The sequence below is a fragment of the Dermacentor albipictus genome, chromosome 1, assembly GCF_038994185.2.
Source record: "Dermacentor albipictus isolate Rhodes 1998 colony chromosome 1, USDA_Dalb.pri_finalv2, whole genome shotgun sequence".
Taxonomy (NCBI): domain Eukaryota; kingdom Metazoa; phylum Arthropoda; class Arachnida; order Ixodida; family Ixodidae; genus Dermacentor; species Dermacentor albipictus.
Window position 1 is genome coordinate 243,802,604 of NC_091821.1, and position 18,389 is coordinate 243,820,992.

An 18,389-nucleotide genomic window follows, 5' to 3' on the forward strand; every position below is an offset into this window, starting at 1 on the left:
TCTTGCGCTTTTTAATTTGCAGCTAAATATACATGCAAACGGCGTGCGGCTTTTTGGACGGTGTTGGATTGCAAGCGCGCAAATTTCGCGCAGCTGGCCAACTGCAAGAGAATCTTGGCACCTTATGTGAATTTTTTTCGTTGTTGACCTTGTAAGATGTTTCATGTTTTAATTTTGTGTTTCTACAAGTGCTAACATTTTGGGGCCTATGCACATGCTACACAGCGCATCGAGTCGCTGCACTAACTGTAAACAGTGCCGGTGCCTTCTCTCCATCTGCAGCGAGCAGAATTCCACAAATTAATGGTAAGATATCTCTCTTATCCCACGCATCGTCTTGTTGCACTCGCATCGTGATTGCAATTAATCTCGACTGGCCTTCAGGAGAGGTCAGAGATCAGTTGTATGTGATGTTCGCATTTTTGCTGTTGCGTAAACAACTCGAATGCAAGACTTGCGGTAGGTTTCGGTGCGGGTAGTCGCCAGGAGACTTTGCTACAACGCAGGCACACTGGTACGTACCGACTGTTGTAGAGCTGGTCATGTCTTGTGGCCCGCACAGGTTTTGTGGACCTTTAAACTAATCTTACCAGCGTTCTGCACCTAGATTAAAACGTGAATTTGGCAAAGTTGACGCCTGTTTTGCGTTTCTTGATTAATGCTGTTATTGCTTTTGTAGCCGCTGCCGAGAGCTTCCAAATTCGGTATATTTAGCATCAAGTCGTGTTGACTAACTAATGATAAGCTAGAACTTGTTGTAGATTGTTTAAGAATCGTTAAAGTATCTAGTTTATCAATGATTTCGCGTCAAGCGCGTATGTGTAATTAAGCTTCGCCGTGATGTAATGTGAAAAAGAAAAAAAAACTGTTCTAACCCCCGATTTTAATCGAATCGGTTGCCAAATGCAGGGCGGCGAAGTGAGGTGCAAGAATGCGCGTGATGGGCGTGTTCTTGATATTAGCTGCAGAGCAGTGGAAGTCAGATTTACTGGAATGACATGTCACTGAGAAAGAAACGTGTGTTTACATCGCGTAAATGCAAACTGTTTGAATACAACAACGCCTTGCAAAGTGCGTTGTTGTATTGGTCGTTTTCAGCACCGAAAATGTCTTGAATAAGACTGCTATCTTTAAGCTATTCGGTCTTTACTTTCTCCTAAAACAAATTATTCAGTTTTCCCTTAATCCTCGAAATTGTAGGCTGCGGGGCTTTGACTGCACACTATTATTAGCGCCAATGCTGTAATATCTTGTGCGGGTTTATACTGGATACCGAATACAAGTTCTAGTGTAACCGTTCGTGCAAAGCCTCTCTGATTACTTGGAGGAGGCGTGGCGTTGGCCGGTCTCAGATTCCGTGCGCTTGAGAGATTTATCGTGCCTTCGCTTTGGCCCCTTGCGGCAGCTCTACATGTACGTGTCTTGAAGCAGTCGTCAGTGAGGATACGTGACTGCACGTAGTAAATACTGTCCTTGCATTTATGTATACGTGCTGGCTGAGAGTATTTGCTCGGCTCTTTAATGACATTTTATGGGCGGTACTGTAAGGGCAGTTAAAGCGAAGCTTTCCTGTTCTCTTTATTATGAACTGAACAAATATTGACGTAGGTAGGCGAATTTGGGTGCTCGCTAGCGCTCTGAACTAAATAACGACGAACATTTAGTCTATTTAGTCGCAGGTTGGCCTTTTTTTCTTTTTGTTCATACTGAAGACAAAAACGTATACACTTAGCATAGCCTTCCCGACATTATTTCAACGCAGAGCCGTGTGGCTCTCGATTTGAAATCTATTGCACTACAACATAAAGTCGTCTCAACAGACGACGAGGTTTCTTAGTTGAATCTAATGCACATTCTACTTGTCCCGGAGCGCTTCAGCAGCTCTACAAATCTACCGGTGTCGCACTGCCATTTTCGATCGCGATCAAGCCCGATCCGGTTCGAAATTCTCGATCGCGATTGTCTCCTTCCCGCAGATTGCGCACTGTAGCCTATCGCGACCGAGAAGTTTGATCCAGATCGTGCTCGATCGCAATAGAAAGTGTGCTGTGTGACACCCGTGTAAGACAAAAACTACAATTTAGCTTATAAGCTTTAGTGCAACCATAAGCGGGCGGCAGTTACATTATTAAAACCATATTTTATCGCTTCTACACCCTCTTTTATAGTGGCACAGCCAGACCGCTGTAGAACGACTAGTCGAATGTGCCATAACTCGAAGACCGCTGTATAACGACTAGTCGAATGTACCATAACTCGGTCGATGTTCTGCCATTTGAACAATTTGGGTGGATGCCAATTTTTCCCTTTCATGTACTTTCCTCCATCTTGCGGGCTTCCGAAGAATTGATTTGCCAACGGTCAAACTGTTGTTTCAGCATTGGCAGACTGCGTGGAGATCCATTTTTTTCATTAAAAAAAAAGAAGAAAAAACGAAAAAAGAAACATGTGTGCTCGTATCGAGAGGTAGGGGGGGGGGGGGTCATAAAAAGGGAAGAGAGAGAGAAAGCAAATGGGTGAAGTAAAGTATGTAGGAACTTCTGGATGGCACTTTTTTCATTATCATCAGCCTATCCACTGCAGGACGAAGGCCTCTCCCTGCGATCTCCAGTTATCCCTTTCCTGCGCCAACCGATTCCAACTAGCGCCTGCGTTTCCTAATTTCATCACCCCACCTAGTTTTCTGCCGTCCTTGATTTCGCTTCCCCTCTCTTGACACCCATTCTGTGACTCTAATGGTCCACCGGCTGTCTATCCAACGCATTACGTGGCCTGCCCAGCTCCATTTTTTTCTCTTAATGACAATTAGAATATCGGCTATCCCTGTTTGCTCCCTGATCCATACCGCTCTCTTCCTGCCTCTTAACGATATGCCTAGCATTCTTCGTTCCATCGCTCTTTGCGGGTTTCTTAACTTGTTCTCAAGCTTCTTTGTCAGTCTCCAAGTCTCTGCCAAATATGTCAGTACCGGTTACATGCACTGATTGTACATATTCCTTTTTAACGATAATGGTAATCTTCCAGTAAGGAGCTGACAATGCCTGCCTTGTGCGATCCAACCCATTTTTATTCTCCTGTAAATTTTCTTCTCATAATCAGGGTCCCCTGTGAGTAATTAACCTAGCTAAACGTACTTAGTCACAGACTTTAGAGGCTGGCTGGCGATTCAGAACTCTTGTTCCTTTGCCCAGGTATTCATCTTTATCTTTGTCTTCTGCATATTAATCTTCAACCCCACTCTTACACTCTCTCTGTTAAGGTTCGCAATCATTTGTTGTAACTCGTCTGCATTGTTTCTGAATAGAACAATGTCATTGGCTAACCGAAGGTTACTGAGATATTCGTCGTCGATCCTTACTCCTAAGTCTTCCCAGTTTAGTAGCTTGAATACTTCTTCCAAGCACGCAGTGAATACCATTGAAAAGATTGTGTCTCCTTGTCTGACCTCTTTCTTTATAGGTATCTTCCTACTTGTGCATAATTAAGATAGGTGTGGAATCTCTGTAGATGTTTTCCAATATATTTACGTAAGCGGTCTGTACTGCTTGATTACGTAATGCCTTTATGACTGCTGGTATTTGTACTGAATCGAATGCCTTTTTCGTAATCTATGAAAGCCATATAGAGACGTTGATTGTACTCCGCAGACAGTTTTAGATATCCCGGAACGCTGCAGGTCCGCCATATATTACTAATAGCTATTTTTTTATAAGCTACCATTTCTCGGACCGTTAGGTCAAGGTGAGCAGTTAGCGTAAAGAAAGACAGCGGAGTGGAATTCCATAGAACTATTGTGTGGTATAGCCAGTGATACATCATCACTGTTTGAATGTGCTGCTAGGGAAACGCAACACAGGACGAAGGTATTTATGCGTTTCTCAACCATCCGCTATTGTGTATCGCGCGGTAGGCAAATGTATCTTTGTGTGCCTGTGTTTGCTCGCTGATGAGAATGGAGCAGAAAAGTATTTGCTACCGAACGTTCTCGTCAAAAGAAATACATCCTGGCCAGTCACCGCGTAATAAACGCCTAGCGCTGGAGCAGCTCGCCAGGTGCTGCGCTTGGCACAAGGCAGCACACTTTCAAATCTCGCCTTCTGGACGAATAATACTGGGCAACTGCCACTCTTTAAGTTGATCCTCTTGCTTGGCCTGTTGTGGACAGCAAAAAATCACTGCGAATTGCGCGATATAATGCTTCACTTTTCTTGAAAAATGAAAATGTCCTGGAAAACGCATGTATATAAAAATAAAATTGAACATTCCTACTGAGATGTTTCGAGTGAGTGGCTACTCCACATCTGCCAAGCAGCCGCAGCCGTAGCTAATCGGAGAGCGGCGGGAACGAATTGTTTTACGCAGAGTTCCTTGTCTGTCAGTTCGTCTGTGTGCTGAGTTGCGTCGCAGCGTTGTTTTTTTTTTAGTTTAATGAATTTTTAATGCCCCACCCTCTTGTTATTATTTTTATCTTTATTTAGTTACTTTATATTTATTTTTTGCTGTTGCGTTGTTTCAGTCGCCTAGTGTAGTGTTAGTGAGAAAATAAAAATTAGGGATCAACGCCGAAGATAATCTTGCGGAGAATGTTATTAAGAGTCCGTAGTGAAGGAGCGTAGACGAGCTCCTGACCGTGAGTAGTTCATCGTTAGTTCTCTGGATCAGTGCCCTGATTGAAATGTGGATTCCGTTACCTAAAGCGGCCTGGATGAAGGCAGCAGCAGAGTGCCTTGTCCAGCGCCGTGCTGTCGCAGCCGATGCCCGGCCAGCTCGTCGTGGGGGAACGAACCGCCGTCTCTGTTCAGCGCCAACTCACCTTGTCGTCAGTTGCGGCCAGCTGGTGCTTCGCAGACTGCTCACCCTGGCGCGTATTGTTTCACCTTTTAAGCGAGGCGCGCCTTCAGCAGCTCGCGCGCGAGAAGCGGCACGCGAGAAGGGGGCGCGTCACCTCCTTCGCAATCTGCTCCTGTCACTGGCTTAATTTTCGCGTCTCCCGGGGTCACCTCAGAATTAGAGCGAATAAGTGTAACTTTACGGTAGTAGAAGCGATATTTCGGCCACGGCACCTGCTAATCGCGGTCGCCTGCTGCGGGATACTTGCGTAAACCAACATCTGGCGAGCGCTCGCCGTGTGAGTCATGGCTCCGTAATGTTACCCAACTGGTACAACGAAACGCGCCAGATGAAAGTTCGCTGCATGATTTGCTTGCGGACATAGCGAGTTACGTCGAAAAGTGCGAAATTATTGTGACAGTCTTCGTCGAATAAGCGTGTGGACCGTCCTTTCTTACGACTCAATTAACGGGGTACTCTTAATGAACCGGGTGTCAAATTCGTCAACCTGGTTAGCGCTCCAAGCGCCATATGAGCTCGATGCCGAATACGTAAGAACATAGAAGGCATTGGAACTAACCACTGCGTTACCTCCATTTCGTGTGCTCCAGGACAACAAAAAATTGAAACGAACCATTTTTACTAAACTGGCTGGAACCGTTCTTGAGCCTATAGGATGCGGGATTAGCGCGGCAACTTTTCGCAAGGGAGCGTCGCATTCGCAGCACGACCGGCACATAGGCCGCTGGTGATGCGATTGCGAGTGCCTAGGATATTCATATTTCCGCAAACAAAGCGCCAAGCTTGTCGAGACGTGATCTGTGTCAAGCGCGCGGAGAAGCAACAGGTGCACTTGGAACTGGGCGTAAGCGTGGCGATAAATTCGCAGCTGCGAACGCGCGTCGTTATGCGAACATTCGCGCATAGCGCAAGGAGCTGCAGGGCGCAGCACCCCCCACCCTCCCATCCCGCCGCCGCTTCGATCACCTGTTGCGCGCGCGCTGTGCCTAGGCCACCTGTTCGCCGATTTCTGGCGTTCGCGCCGCGGTCCGCGCCGGTGTTCGTGCGGCTACGAACGTTTCCGGACCGTTTCGCGACAGGGCATAATCGCCAGCCTCTCTGGGCGCCGCAGGTCCGAGCCACGGGTCTGCGCGCGACCAGGTGGCGAACAGGTGGCGGTCGCGCGAACAGCGCGCTGGGCGTTTCACCTCGGCGCGGTCACCAGGTGGTGCGGCGCGCCGAAGTTCGCGCCCCAGCAAGGGAAGACCGAGAGTCGATGCGCACCGTTTTATTCGGGGAGATGAGAGATGGGGTCGGGATATGTACAGAGCACTATGTACAAGGGTGGCTCGCGGCGCTCACGGGTGGTCCTCCTTCTTGAGCCGATGCTTGAGATGCACTTTCCCGTGTCGCTTTCGCTCGTCGGAGCGCGCGAACTTTCGGCCGCACGCGTCGCAGGTGAAGGGCTTTTCGCCCGTGTGAGTCCGAATGTGCGTGTTGAGGTGGTCGGATCGCGAGAAGGAACGCAGGCAGATGTTGCAGCGGAACGGTTTCTGTCCCGTGTGGATGCGGATGTGGCGCGTCAGCTCGTCGGAGCGCGAGAACCGCCGGTCGCAGCCCTCGATGGGGCACGCGTACGGCCTCTCGTGCACGGGCGTTTTGCTCGGCCGGTTTGGGTACTTTCGGGGCTTGACTGGTACCAGCTTGAGCGGCACCGGGCTGTTCTGGTAAGCTTGGCTCAGGATTTCGTGGCCCTTGCTAGTAGCCTGGTTGTACTCGGCCAGTGTCGCTGTCGGCTCCTCGGGCTTGGGCGCCGCCGCCGACGACGAAGAGGAGGCTGCCGCCGGAGGTGCGTGCTCATAGGCGAACCAGGGGTACTTGGCCGGCTCGGGCTCGGCCGTGTACGGGGCGGCTTTGAACGAGTCGAGCGGAGGGAAGGGCTCGGGCTGCTCGAAGAACGGCGCCGCGTCGGGGCCGGGCCAAGCAGTGGTGAACGTGCCGCGGTAGGCGAGCCGGCCGTACGGGTCCTTGGGCTGCTCCGCATCGCGCAGTGGGCTCGCGGGTCTCTCGGGCCAGCGGTGGGCCGGCTCACCTGAGATGGGCACTGGGTCGGGGATGACCGCATCGGTGGCGAAGAAGGTGATCAGCTCGGCGGTCGTAGACACGGGCGTGTTCAGCGGGTCGTCGGAGCCCTCAGGTGGCGCGAGGCCGCTGGCGCCGGTCGTCTTGAACGATTCAAAACTCAGGTTGAACTGGAGGCAGTCGCGAGACAGCGTGTCCAGGCCGTCCATCGTCATGACGGCTAGGGAGTCCCCATCCGTGTGTCTGCGACGTACGCACTCGCGGGCCGTCGCCGCCGTATGAATGGGCCCCGGGGAGCCCCGCTGCCTTATTTGGCGAGCCGGAACCCCCCGCGGCCAATCGCGGCGCGCCGACCGCCTGACGTCGCGGTGACGTCGGCTTCATTCACTGCGCCACCTTATGATGTTTAAAGGGCTTGCCGCGCAGCCGCTAGCCGCTCGGGCTCCGCGCTGACGCTGCCAGGCGGCACTTTCAGGCCGCAGCCGCCGATTTAACGGCCCCAGGTCGAACTAAGGACCGCGGGTAGCCACCGGGGGCCAGCGCAAATCGCATGCTGGCCGCAGCCGTGACTCCCGCCGGAGCGCTGCCCATATTTGGTCAACGAGAGTAGCCGAACTTTTCCGAGCGCGACGTCACGCTGACGTCGGGCCGCTCGAGCAGCTTTCATTTACGGCGCGTCGCCATGGCGACGGAGGCCAGGCTGCGGGAATTATGCGGGCGCGCGCTGCGCACCTGCCGTTTCTTGGACACGTGGCTCGGAGCCGCGGCTTGCGATGCTGCGCCGCCGGCGTCCCCGAAATAGTAGGTCTCCATTGATCGGCAAACAGGCGCTTACGCGTTGCTACGTCATTACGCGTCAGCGCGCGTGGCTGTGGTCCGAGAGCGCGCGCGCCGGAGGCGCGCCGCGGGCGCCGGCCCGTGGCCGATAAACGAAATGGTGCTTTTGCAGGGCCGCCGCTAAACGGCCAGCATGGAGGTGAAGCTGAAGAGCGCCGCGGCACCCGACCGCAGCCCAGTGACAGTGCGCACGCATGCGGGTGCCACGGCCGACAGTCTGCTGGGTGCCTTCTGCCACGACATGGGCCAAGACTACGACCCGCGGCTGGCACTCTACACGCGCTCCAACGAGCCCCTGCGCGGGGGGGCGTCGCTGCATGCGATGCGCGTGCAGCCGGGTGACACGCTGTACGTGCGCTATCAGCGCTCGCCGCACCTGTTCCTCGCCAACTGGGGACTGCTGGGCGTCATCTGCGCCGTGCTCGGACTCCTCGGCCTGCTGCTCGTGTCCATGGCGTACGGGCTGACAGGCGGCCGTGTGCCCTTCGTGCACGGCGTCGTGGTGGACGCCGGCTCGAGTCACAGCCAGGCCACTCTCTACTACTGGGAAGGCGCCAAGTACCTGGGCACCGGCCGCGTTGTCCAGGTGGACTTCCGCGAAATCGATGGCGGCATCAGCAGCCTTGGGCCGCGCAAGACGGGCCCGGCACTAGAGCGCGCCGTGAACGAGGTGCGCGGAGAGCTTGAAGCACCTGTCTTCCTCGGCGCCACCGCGGGCATGCGGGTGCTCAAGTAAGCGCCAGTGACCCCTTCCCACCTTGCATGCCCTGCTGAACTCTATTGTTTATGCAGCCTCACCAACCCGATGGAGTCCGATGCCATCCTCATGGCTGTGGAGTGTGCACTGAAGCCACTAAACCTGCAGCGGGCAACCATCCTGAGTGGCCACGATGAGGGCCTCTTTGCCTGGCTCTCCACCAACTACTTATTCGAAGTGATCCCCCCGAAATCGGTGAGGTAGCTGCCTACTTCCCACCAGCATGCCGCTGACCACCTGGCGATTTGCAGGGATCTCCTATGACCCTCGGTGCCTTGGACCTTGGAGGAGCGTCTACGCAAATATCTTATGCTGTTGCGTCTGATATATCAGGTGACGATGTCAGCAGCCTGCAGCTATATGGCGAGCGCTATAATGTCTTCTCAGTGTCATACCTCTGCTATGGAGTGAACGAGCTGCATAGAAGGTACCTGGCCCAGATAGTGACTCAGCAGGTGAGCTCCAAGCTGCCTTGGTTTCCCTTATGCTTGCATTGTGGCTCCTATTTCAGGACTATGCGACAACTCTGAGGAGCCCATGTCACAACTCTGGCTTCAGCTTCAACGCTACAGCAGAGGAGGTTTTTGACAACTATTGCACGAAGACCTCTGCAAGTGAGCTCTGGCTACAGCAGAATCCCAATGCAGTAAGTGCTTTGCAGTTTCTCAAAGAACAATGGAGACAACATCATGGAAAAATATTCTTTATTGTGAGTGGCATAATAAACAACTCTCGTCGTGTTTTTCCTTTAGGTTTTCACATTTATTGGGAACGGCACGAGTGCTGGATGTCAAGAGGCCATTAAACAGCTGTTGGACCCCAGCGAGTGCAAAAAAAACTACACTAGCTGCATGGAGAAGCCTTCAGTTCCCGTGCCATATGACATGAAGTTTCTTGTAAGTTTATACCCGTTTCACCTCCAGAAAGTGTGGTGATTCAAGGATTGGTGCATCTTTCTTTTTTCCAGGGTGTTTCTGCATACTACTACACCCTCAAGGCCCTCAACTCTACAGGCAAGCCCCTTAGTACCTTTGTTAATGCCTCAGACTGGATCTGCTCTGCTCCATGGCGTGAGGCTGTGAAGACTGGCATCCCCAAGCGATTCCTTTCTCGCTACTGCCTGCAAGCTATGTATATCCGTGATCTACTGCTGGATAAGTACGGATTCTCTGACAAGACTTGGCCCAACCTGTCATTTGAAAAGACGGCCAATGGCTATGAATTAGGCTGGTCGCTGGGTTTCATGATCAATGCTACAAATGCCATCCCTGCTGCCAAGCCATCAACACCCAGCATTGGCTTCAACCTTTTTGTTTTACTCGTGGTGCTCTTCACTCTCCTCCTGGTGCTGGCGATGGTCTTCCTCCTGCTGGCACGCAAGCAGTCTCGGGCCCGGCGCAACCCTCCGACCTAGGCCATCATCAGGGGAGGCAGCAGCATCAGCAGCAGCAATGGGAGACTCACTGCCACACAGACAGACTGGTCACTCAGCTCTTCGTCCACTGCAATGCAAATGAGTTTCCTGATGCATACTCCTTGTTATGCAACACTCAGATGCGGTGCACAACCCTGCACCCTGCAGGTGCCGGTTGCTCAAGTGCACCGCTCTCTTTCTCAAGAAACCATTTATTCACTTGTGCCTTTATAGCGGGCATGGCCTTTTATACCATTTACACATTTTGATGGAGTGTATATCTTTATCAACTGTTGGAAAACAGCTCTCTATTGTTAAGTGGTAAAACCACATCATAATCAAAGCAGCAAGTGAGCTTATATGAAATGTTGTGAGATTACAATTGTTTTTATAATTCATGCCCTTGTGCATGTTGGTTTCTTTGGGGATTTTTATTACTCACATGTTTTGCAAGGCCGGTAGAAGGTCTTGATTAGCTTCAGCCCGGTTCTTGTCTGTCGACGAACGCTGCCAAAAGTGATCAGATTGCCAAACTCAATTTGGAGACGGTGTGCTTCGGGACCTGAACAAGAAAGAGTGAAGGCTCCACGTCAGCACTTACGAAAATTGGAGCCAAAAATATCATTGTTCTGCTATTGCACCTACTTAGTCACTGTCAATATGCAAAAACTTCAACTGCAGAATCATGTGATAAACGTTGTATCACTGTAACGATTCGGTTCTGTTCATGCCAACAATGAAATTGTGTTAGAAATGCAGAACTAATGGAGTACTTCACATTAGTTCCATATTCATAATTACTTCCTAGTGTGGCTTTTTGTAGCCCGTGCCATAAACAAAAAGGGCAATTACCTGCTTAAAAACTGCATTTCTTTACACACACTTGTGGTATACTACATCGTCTTACAATTGGTTGTATAAATAAATTGTGCAAGTACAAAACAGAAGTTGTATGCTGAAGTTATTCTAATTTTTGTATACATTATTTGAATGTTTGTATGGCATCGAATGTTTATATGAAGACTTAAGGATTTAAATGAAAAACTCGGTAGACCGTAAGCATAGATCAAGGTTACTGTCAGAGAGGCATATGGCCTCTGGAAAGATCACTGATATCTATAACGAAGTCAGCATCTAGTAGAGAGGATATCCTACTGTGCGTGTATTTAAGACAAGCTTTTATGCTAGTTCTCCAGAAGTAATATGTCGCGAGTACTGGAAACATGCACAAGGCAGCTACACACCTCATTCTAATTCCACAACTATTTTTGTTTTATATAAATACATATATTTTATTGATAAAGAAGGCATAGAGGTTGACCTGAGCTAGCGTGCTCTAGTCTGCTACTCTGCACGGAAGAAAAGGAAAGGGAGTGAAAGTACTGGGATGGTTAACTATATTTGCCTGCAAGTCATCCTTAAAAGCCTCCCTGCTCAACGTTTGCAGCTCCAACCCCATTCTCCGCATACACACAAGCCGTTTGCCCCCCCCCCCCCCCCCCGCACACACACCACCACCAAATGAAAAAGTTGACGGTGTGTAAAGGCAACGGAAGGTCTACGCGTTTGTTCCGCAATCACAGCACCTTGAGCTTCCTAAATGCCTCTGTCGTTTCTCTTTGTGCTTAACGAGCCAGTTCATGTGTGCAAATTCCGCAGCTGGTAGCAGCTTCAGTTTTTATGTCGTTCCGAACGCTAAGACACGTTGCGACATCGGTTAGGGCGTGCGTGACAGGCTTTCTGTTATCGTGTGCCTTCTCACTTTTTGTTTTGACCGGTTGGTAGAGGAGGAAGGGGAACGAATGTCAACCGGCGTCGGGGCTCCATGCTCACACTCGTACGCACGCAAAGGCGCGCGCCTAACAGTTGTACGCGCAGGGGGCAATAAATGCCAGCCGGTGACCCTCGGTAGGTTGTACTACACACAGCGGTCTTGAGCCCACGCGCTCACTGGAGCCTCGCGGCGTCGATTGGGGCGTGTAAATGGCGCCGAGTAACGGGTTACTTCACAGCTGGTGTTGCGGTGGGCCCCCGACAGCGTGGCGGCTGCCCACCCCCTAGTGTACCCTCGCGCAGCGCGCGCGCCCATTCAGGCCGGCGGTGCTTCCGACGAAGGGGAGGAGGACGGTGCGTACGCGCTTTCGCCACGCGGTCACGGCGAAGGCTACGTCACGAATGACGTCATGCTCGGCTAGCGGGGCGGGGCTTTCGGGCGGCCGCGTCGCAGCGGTGTTGCCCGCTCTCCGGTATCGCGCGCTGCGCTGTTCACCCAGTAATCCCAGCTGCTGCCTGTCCTGCTTATTTTTTACCTGTGTGCGGGGAACTTCTCGCGAATATTGCGACCCACGGGTTCTCCGAGTAGAATGAGCGAAGATGCCGAGATGAATGGGGCGCCGCTCCGAGGCCACGGTTGAGACGCCCGGCGTGAGGCCGTTACGTTTCATTAGCGGTGAAGAGAGAAAAGGGAGAGAGAAAACGAAGCCCTAGATATCAGAGGACAGCCGCGCCCAAGTAGTGACATTTTGTGTGCGGTTAACGACGCACTTCGCGAGTGTCTTGCGAAAGGCGCCGTAGTTCTTCGACACGAAGGCGTCCTTTTATGCCTCCGCAACCGCTTAAACCTTGGGGTTCTAACACACACACACACACACACACACACACCTGCGTTTCTCGCGCTGGCTATGTGTAAACTTGCGCGCCGGACGGGGGCTACCCATTCGATGAAATGACACAGACGAATCAAGGGTGCTCACTACGGAACCGTTCATTCCGATTTTCATGATGGAGTCTTGGGATTGGCACGTTTAAAAAAAGTAAGGTTCGCGAAGACTCCCCGAAGTCCTCAAACGGAGGCTGGAATGTACGGCGAAATGTGACGTCAGCCATGGTACCGTTCTGTTACCGCTAAAGTGAAATTCCGTTACGGCGAAGAGGGGAACCACGGAGCGTTCCGCCGCAGCGCGGCATGCAACAAAGCAGCTCTGCATCGTACGGTCTCGCTGAAGCCACCGAATCAAGTACGCTACCTCGAATGCTTGCAGGACCTACCGCACCGCTGCATATTTCCCTTGCAGTCGTGGGAGAGACGAGCGCGCCCAATTCTCGACAACTATGGATTTTAAGCAGCAAGTGCGCAGTAGCATGGTATACTGCTGTGTATTACGCACCTCGTTCACAGTGTTTTGCGCTGTGCACCAAAATTTATACTGTGTATGAGTATAATCTTCTGTTTTCGTGACAAGCACCAGATTCTACAACATTTCATTTGAGGCGCGTTGCCCGACTTCAACTCGCGTCTGAGCGCTCTCGAAAATATCGGGCCTCTATTACAGCGAAACTGTTTATCTGCGCATTTCCTGAAGATTAGTCCTCGACATTCTAAAGCCACTGTTTTCCGCAGAACTGTGTCTGGCAGTGGGGCCATTCGTTAGACGAAAATTTTTTTACTGTCTTGCATGTACACCAACAGTGAGCTTCTTCAACTGTCACCTGTAGTACTTCTTATTTACGTATCGATCCAGCCACAGCTTGGAGGAGTTAAGTGCTTGCGTCACAAGTTTCAAAGAACTTTTATCCTTTATTTACCACCTTAGTCCTCGTATATACTCCGAATATAGGCTTACTTTCTTGTTTCCAACCAAGAACTTTTCCCTGACGCTCCAACATTCTCTTCTCAGTTTTTGTGCTGATGATTTGTTCTCTGTATCGACCTGCGAATTTACTCGCAAAGCGCTTACACCTCCTTCGCATAGCCAGACGTCGATGCCGCAGGACTCTCACTACATGCCACAGCTCGTTCATTCGCCTAAGCTTGGATGAATTCGCTTGTCGCCTAAGCTTGGATGAATTCGCTTGTCGCTTTAGCATGTGTCGCGCACTTACCGACCAGTGGAAGTCCAGGGCGGAAGCATCCGTCAATTTAGCTTAAAGGATCGCCGAGTTCCACAAATATGAGAGAGAGTGGAAAAAAACAACAACATTTGATGAGAGAAAGGTGAAGACGTCGGCCTGAACGACGTGACTGGCATATGTCGGAATCGGTGGTAAGCGAAGCTTTTGGTGTTTACTGAAATGTCTGTTTGTTTGCCATCCTTTGACGGCTCTTATTACCCGCTATGGGCCAATATTCGGGTGGAATTGGATGAAAGCGTTTAGTACTAACTGTAGAAAACAACTGGAACATTTGGGGAAGAATCCAAGGAATGAAAAATAACATAAAATACCAGAAATTTGTCTTCACGTGATACCCCGCAGTTTAACGCACCTTGCTCGGTGCACGCTCAGGTCCAATTCTGTTCCCTTCCTTCTCCCCACTCGGCTGTTTTCGAGGCCGACTTATTGCCTCTTGTTGTCTATTCGGGCGCGGAAACTCATTGCCGGAAAGAATGTTCACACACACGCATGGCCAGTTGCAATATACCCAGTGCATGTCTAGTCGGCAAGACAACAGCAACCAGCGCCCGTAACTAGGTAAAGAAATGTAGTAAAGACGCTTTTCAAGCCAACAAACTTGGCTATTGAATGAAATAGTGTCGCATTTCCTTAAACACAACCACATGAAAGCAACAGACAATGATGCCAAGGAAAGCATTGGGGAAATTACCTGCGGCTTATAATTGAAATGTACACTACAAATGTGGCTGTGTATTAAAAAAAAAAGCCTCTTTGTTTCGCCTATTTTCGTTTGTCGCATTTTAGGGCATACAAGAGCGTTTGCAAATGTGAAGCCTCATGTCATCGGGCCCATCCAGACACTTGCGAATGACGCCGCAAGTCATAGCCGCGTTCGCGGGGGCCATGAGGAGAAAGCCAGTCTCCCCTCGCGTTTAGGCGCCATCTAAGCAGCTCGTTTTGTTAGGTGCGACCGCAGCGATGTCATTGCGCTAAGCACACCCGACAAGAAGCGGTAATAACGCTATAGTAACGCTTACGGGGAGCGATGTAGAGGTTAAATAAACCCCATGAGAGCGATTTTGTGCGCGACGGCGACGAGCGACGGCTTCGCACGACAGAACTGGCCGTCTCTTGAACAGATCGCTCGGTCTTGTCGCTCGATCGCTCAGTTCTATAAATCTAGAATTCGTCACTCGTCGCCCGGAAGTTCTATGAGCGACTAGCCAATAGCGCGAAGCCGGAGCTGGATGTACTACATCACTCAAATACTACCGATTGTCGCACGGAAGGAACAAACGAGTGAATTTTTATACGTGCAACGATAAGAGCCTACTGCGAGACCCTCAGAAATATTTTATGCTGCTTTTTACAGTAAAATACATCAACTTAAATTAATAAGGTACGCGTCACGCTAGTTTCGACGCGTATATTGCTGCCCTCATACCGGCAACACCGGGGAGACTTTGCTCAAAATCGTAGCTCGCATAGGGTACAGTACTTGTAGGCGACGAGCGAACGCGACAGCCATATACATCACATCGCTTGTTCACATCAGATCGCAAGATCGCTTGCATGGTGTTTGTACTTGACATACCGTCATAGGCATCATTTGCCTCGTCGGAAACGAAGCGACGAGGCTGCAGGATACGACAGTCCCGTGGCGCCCTTTGTAAATTAGGCAGGATATATATACCAGGGCAGCCAACCACAAAATTTTGCGGAACGTGAGATCTGAGAAAATGCTGAATATCTGCGCAGCCTCACATCGCAGCCTAGTATTTGCATTTAGAGGCTGTACCAGTACATGTGAACAGCATTGTGATATTCGCGGTTTTACTGACTACTGTTACAGGCTGCTCGGAAATTGAACTTTTGCCGAGATCCCATGGTCCGTAAATTTTTGTGGCTGGCTGTGTGTATACGTGTGTGCTGTGCACATATATAAATCTAAACAAATGAGGATGAAGATCCCCTCCTCGTAAATCTGAGGAGTGGATGTTGGAAAGAAATCTGACCTTTATGTACGGAGTTTGAATATTTTTCACACATGTATAACATACCAGGTGTTTCAGCGAACACTTTCAAATTTTCTTTTTTTTTTTTACTTGTCTGTGGCAGATATAGCACAATGCTAGTCCATGAGTTGGCCTACTCGAAGAGGCGGACATTACTTGCGCAAAAAAATTGAAATTCATAATCGACTAAATAAAAACACTGAACCCCGACACTGCAGTCGTTCCACGCTTTGCAAAAGGTTCCCGTCCATCTCCTTTACACATGTGAAGGAGATCATTTCAGAAGATAAAATGCTTAACTGGCGCACAGTTTTGATTCTTCTTCACCCTTCACGTGCCTACCGTAAGCATTCAACGTGAAAGATGGCCTTGACGAGCGCGAGCTTGCCAGTCTGGCTGAAGCGTTAGCCACAATGTGTCCCACTAGCGCCACGGGTCCGAGGAGTGAAGCCTTGGTCGCGTTATTCGGCCTGACGCCTAAACTCCTCTTCGTGTCCCCTGGTCTGGTATGCTGGCCTGCTTTTTGATTTTCAGGAAGGGGTGGGAGGCATGGGAAGGAGCTCAGAAAGCACAGTGGTAGGGGGAAAGGGAGCAAGTGGGTGTGAAAGATGGATGTAGGAAATGTGGGGAGAGAAGGGCTATCCCGGAGCAAGTGGCACTCCGGGAGAAACCGCGGCAGGTGTGAAGCAAGAAGCTTCAAGCACTCCGCCGCACGTCAGAAAGTGCAAGGGAAATGTCCACTCCGCAACAGCCAAAGGCTGCCCGGAGGGCCAGTGCATCCTTGATCGCTCCATAGCGAGCCCAGTGAGCACCACCACAGAACGCAGAGGGAGGGGCCCAAGCTCAGCTTTATGCAGATGTACAGACGCATGTTTTGATGGTGTCTTTTCTGAGCTGCAACCTAATCAAAAAAGAAGTTGCGACGAAAATAGCGTTTCTCGTGAAAGCACGTGTGTTGAGGCCACCGATCGTCGAGCGAGGCACGTGCTTGCCACGCGCGCTTTACTGTGGTTAGGTGCATGCTCTTAAATATATTAATCGCCGCCCAAGCACTCCGTATATAGGTGGTCAACCAGCGAAGCTGAAGCGTGCGGTCCCGGTGTTTATCCCCGAGTTAATCCCGACGGTTCACTGAAGTCTGTCTCAATTATTGGTTACGTCTTTTTGTTTCTTAATGAGATTACACGCACGTTCAGCTGCGGCGGAGAGAACGACGTCAGTGGCGGCATGCCCGCAGTCCGCCATTGTCGCTTGCGTTCGATGTCTCGAGTTTGCTCGGCGGCGTGGTTGGCAGCATCCGCCCGCCATTGACGCTTGCGAGTGTTCAAAATTAAATCGCTTCAAAAGTAAGTCTGTCCGTCACGTAAAACAACGAATATATCATACCCCCTTAAGCAATGGCTCGTACCCCCGTAAACGCGGCGGGCCCATTAGGACGACAGAAGTGAAATTCTGCGCTGGAATGATAAGCGGCAATGGAGCCAGCTGTGGCAGAAGACGACGCTCCATGCCATTGCTGATGATGATAGTTTTTTGTACACAGGCGCGGACAGATGCATTTTGGTTTCGCCTAGCCATATAAAGCTTCACTTAATATATATATATATATTTATTTATTTCATAATACCCCTAAAGGCCCCCGAAGGGGTATTACATAGGGGGTACCGATACATGAAAAAAATGTGAGCTTTGCGCGTTACGGAAAAAACAACTGAAGTACACAAAAGTCATACACAATTTTTACAAAAGAAAACACAAAAGTTATACAAAAGTACGATATTTAGCAAAATACACAAGTAAAACAATATACGAAATACATTAGGCAAGTGAAACTCAGATAGAAAATACTAAACTGTCTGAGAAAATAAATTAAGGGAATTAAATAGGTAGAATGGTACAATACGTGCAATACGTGCAATAGGTACAATACGTGCCAGAACGGCGATCTGGTTACGAGGCACACGGTAGCGGGATACTCAGGATTAATATTAAACACCTGAGGTTCTTTAAAGCGTACCTAAGCCTAAGTGCACGAGCGGGTTTCTTTTTTTCTTTTTTTTTGTTCTTTTCTTTCTTTTTCTTTTTTAAATTCCGCTTTCATCGAAATGCGGCCGGTATGGAATGCGTGACCTCGAGCTTAGCGCTACGCCTATATAGTCACTTAACTATACCGTGGCGAGTATCGTGTGTTTCAAATTGCCCTAATCGTTAAAGTGTTGATCCGCTAGCTCGTTTTTTTTTCTGTATATCAAAAAAAGCTATGACAAGAGTCGACACACCTGCCGAGTACTCTTTTTAAAATTATATGCTCCATCATATCACGTGTACGATGTTCTTTTTTCGTGCGGTAGTGCATGTGGTAGGTATCAAATTTGAACCGAAGAACGGCCAGAAAAGCAGCCTGCGTTGGAGCCCGAATGTGCTTTGAAACCTAAATATCCGATATAGTCATAAAATAAAGTTACCTTGCGATGATTAACTCGAATAGACAGCTTCTTTAAGCAGCTTATCTTTGTCAGTACTGCCCCCCCCCCACCCTCCCCTCTTATCTCAATTGTAG

General features: G+C 50.1%; 3 protein-coding genes across 3 annotated transcripts in view; 1 reads left to right on the forward strand and 2 right to left on the reverse strand.

Annotated features, from left to right (window-relative positions):
- The first annotated feature begins 53 nt into the window (after positions 1-53).
- NTPase (ectonucleoside triphosphate diphosphohydrolase NTPase) lies at positions 54-10,867 on the forward strand. The gene is made up of 7 exons (XM_065439649.1): positions 54-306; positions 7,862-8,481; positions 8,542-8,701; positions 8,758-8,961; positions 9,018-9,152; positions 9,259-9,402; positions 9,474-10,867. The coding sequence occupies exons 2-7, from the start codon at positions 7,883-7,885 to the stop codon at positions 9,918-9,920; spliced, it is 1,689 nt and encodes a 562-aa protein (XP_065295721.1). The 5' UTR covers positions 54-306; positions 7,862-7,882; the 3' UTR covers positions 9,921-10,867.
- On the reverse strand, positions 6,089-7,674 carry LOC135907900 (early growth response protein 1-B-like). The gene has a single exon (XM_065439661.1). The coding sequence runs from the start codon at positions 7,125-7,127 to the stop codon at positions 6,189-6,191; it is 939 nt and encodes a 312-aa protein (XP_065295733.1). The 5' UTR covers positions 7,128-7,674; the 3' UTR covers positions 6,089-6,188.
- LOC135907893 (uncharacterized) overlaps positions 9,872-18,389 on the reverse strand; it is a 63,310-nt gene continuing 54,792 nt past the window's right edge. The window contains exons 7-8 of the mRNA XM_065439647.1: positions 10,363-10,482; positions 9,872-10,008 (exon numbers count right to left, since the gene is read on the reverse strand). Coding sequence (XP_065295719.1) covers positions 9,917-10,008; positions 10,363-10,482 — 212 coding nt within the window. The 3' untranslated portion in view covers positions 9,872-9,916. The remainder of the gene's footprint in view (positions 10,009-10,362; positions 10,483-18,389) is intronic.

Coding starts and splice junctions, on each gene's coding strand:
- LOC135907900 (XM_065439661.1), bottom strand. CDS start 7,127: ATGACGATGGACGGCCTGGACACGCTGTCTCGCGACTGCCTCCAGTTC.
- NTPase (XM_065439649.1), top strand. CDS start 7,883: ATGGAGGTGAAGCTGAAGAGCGCCGCGGCACCCGACCGCAGCCCAGTG. Junction 8,702..8,757: donor AAGTGATCCCCCCGAAATCG/GTGAGGTAGCTG, acceptor GGCGATTTGCAG/GGATCTCCTATGACCCTCGG. Junction 9,403..9,473: donor CATATGACATGAAGTTTCTT/GTAAGTTTATAC, acceptor TCTTTTTTCCAG/GGTGTTTCTGCATACTACTA.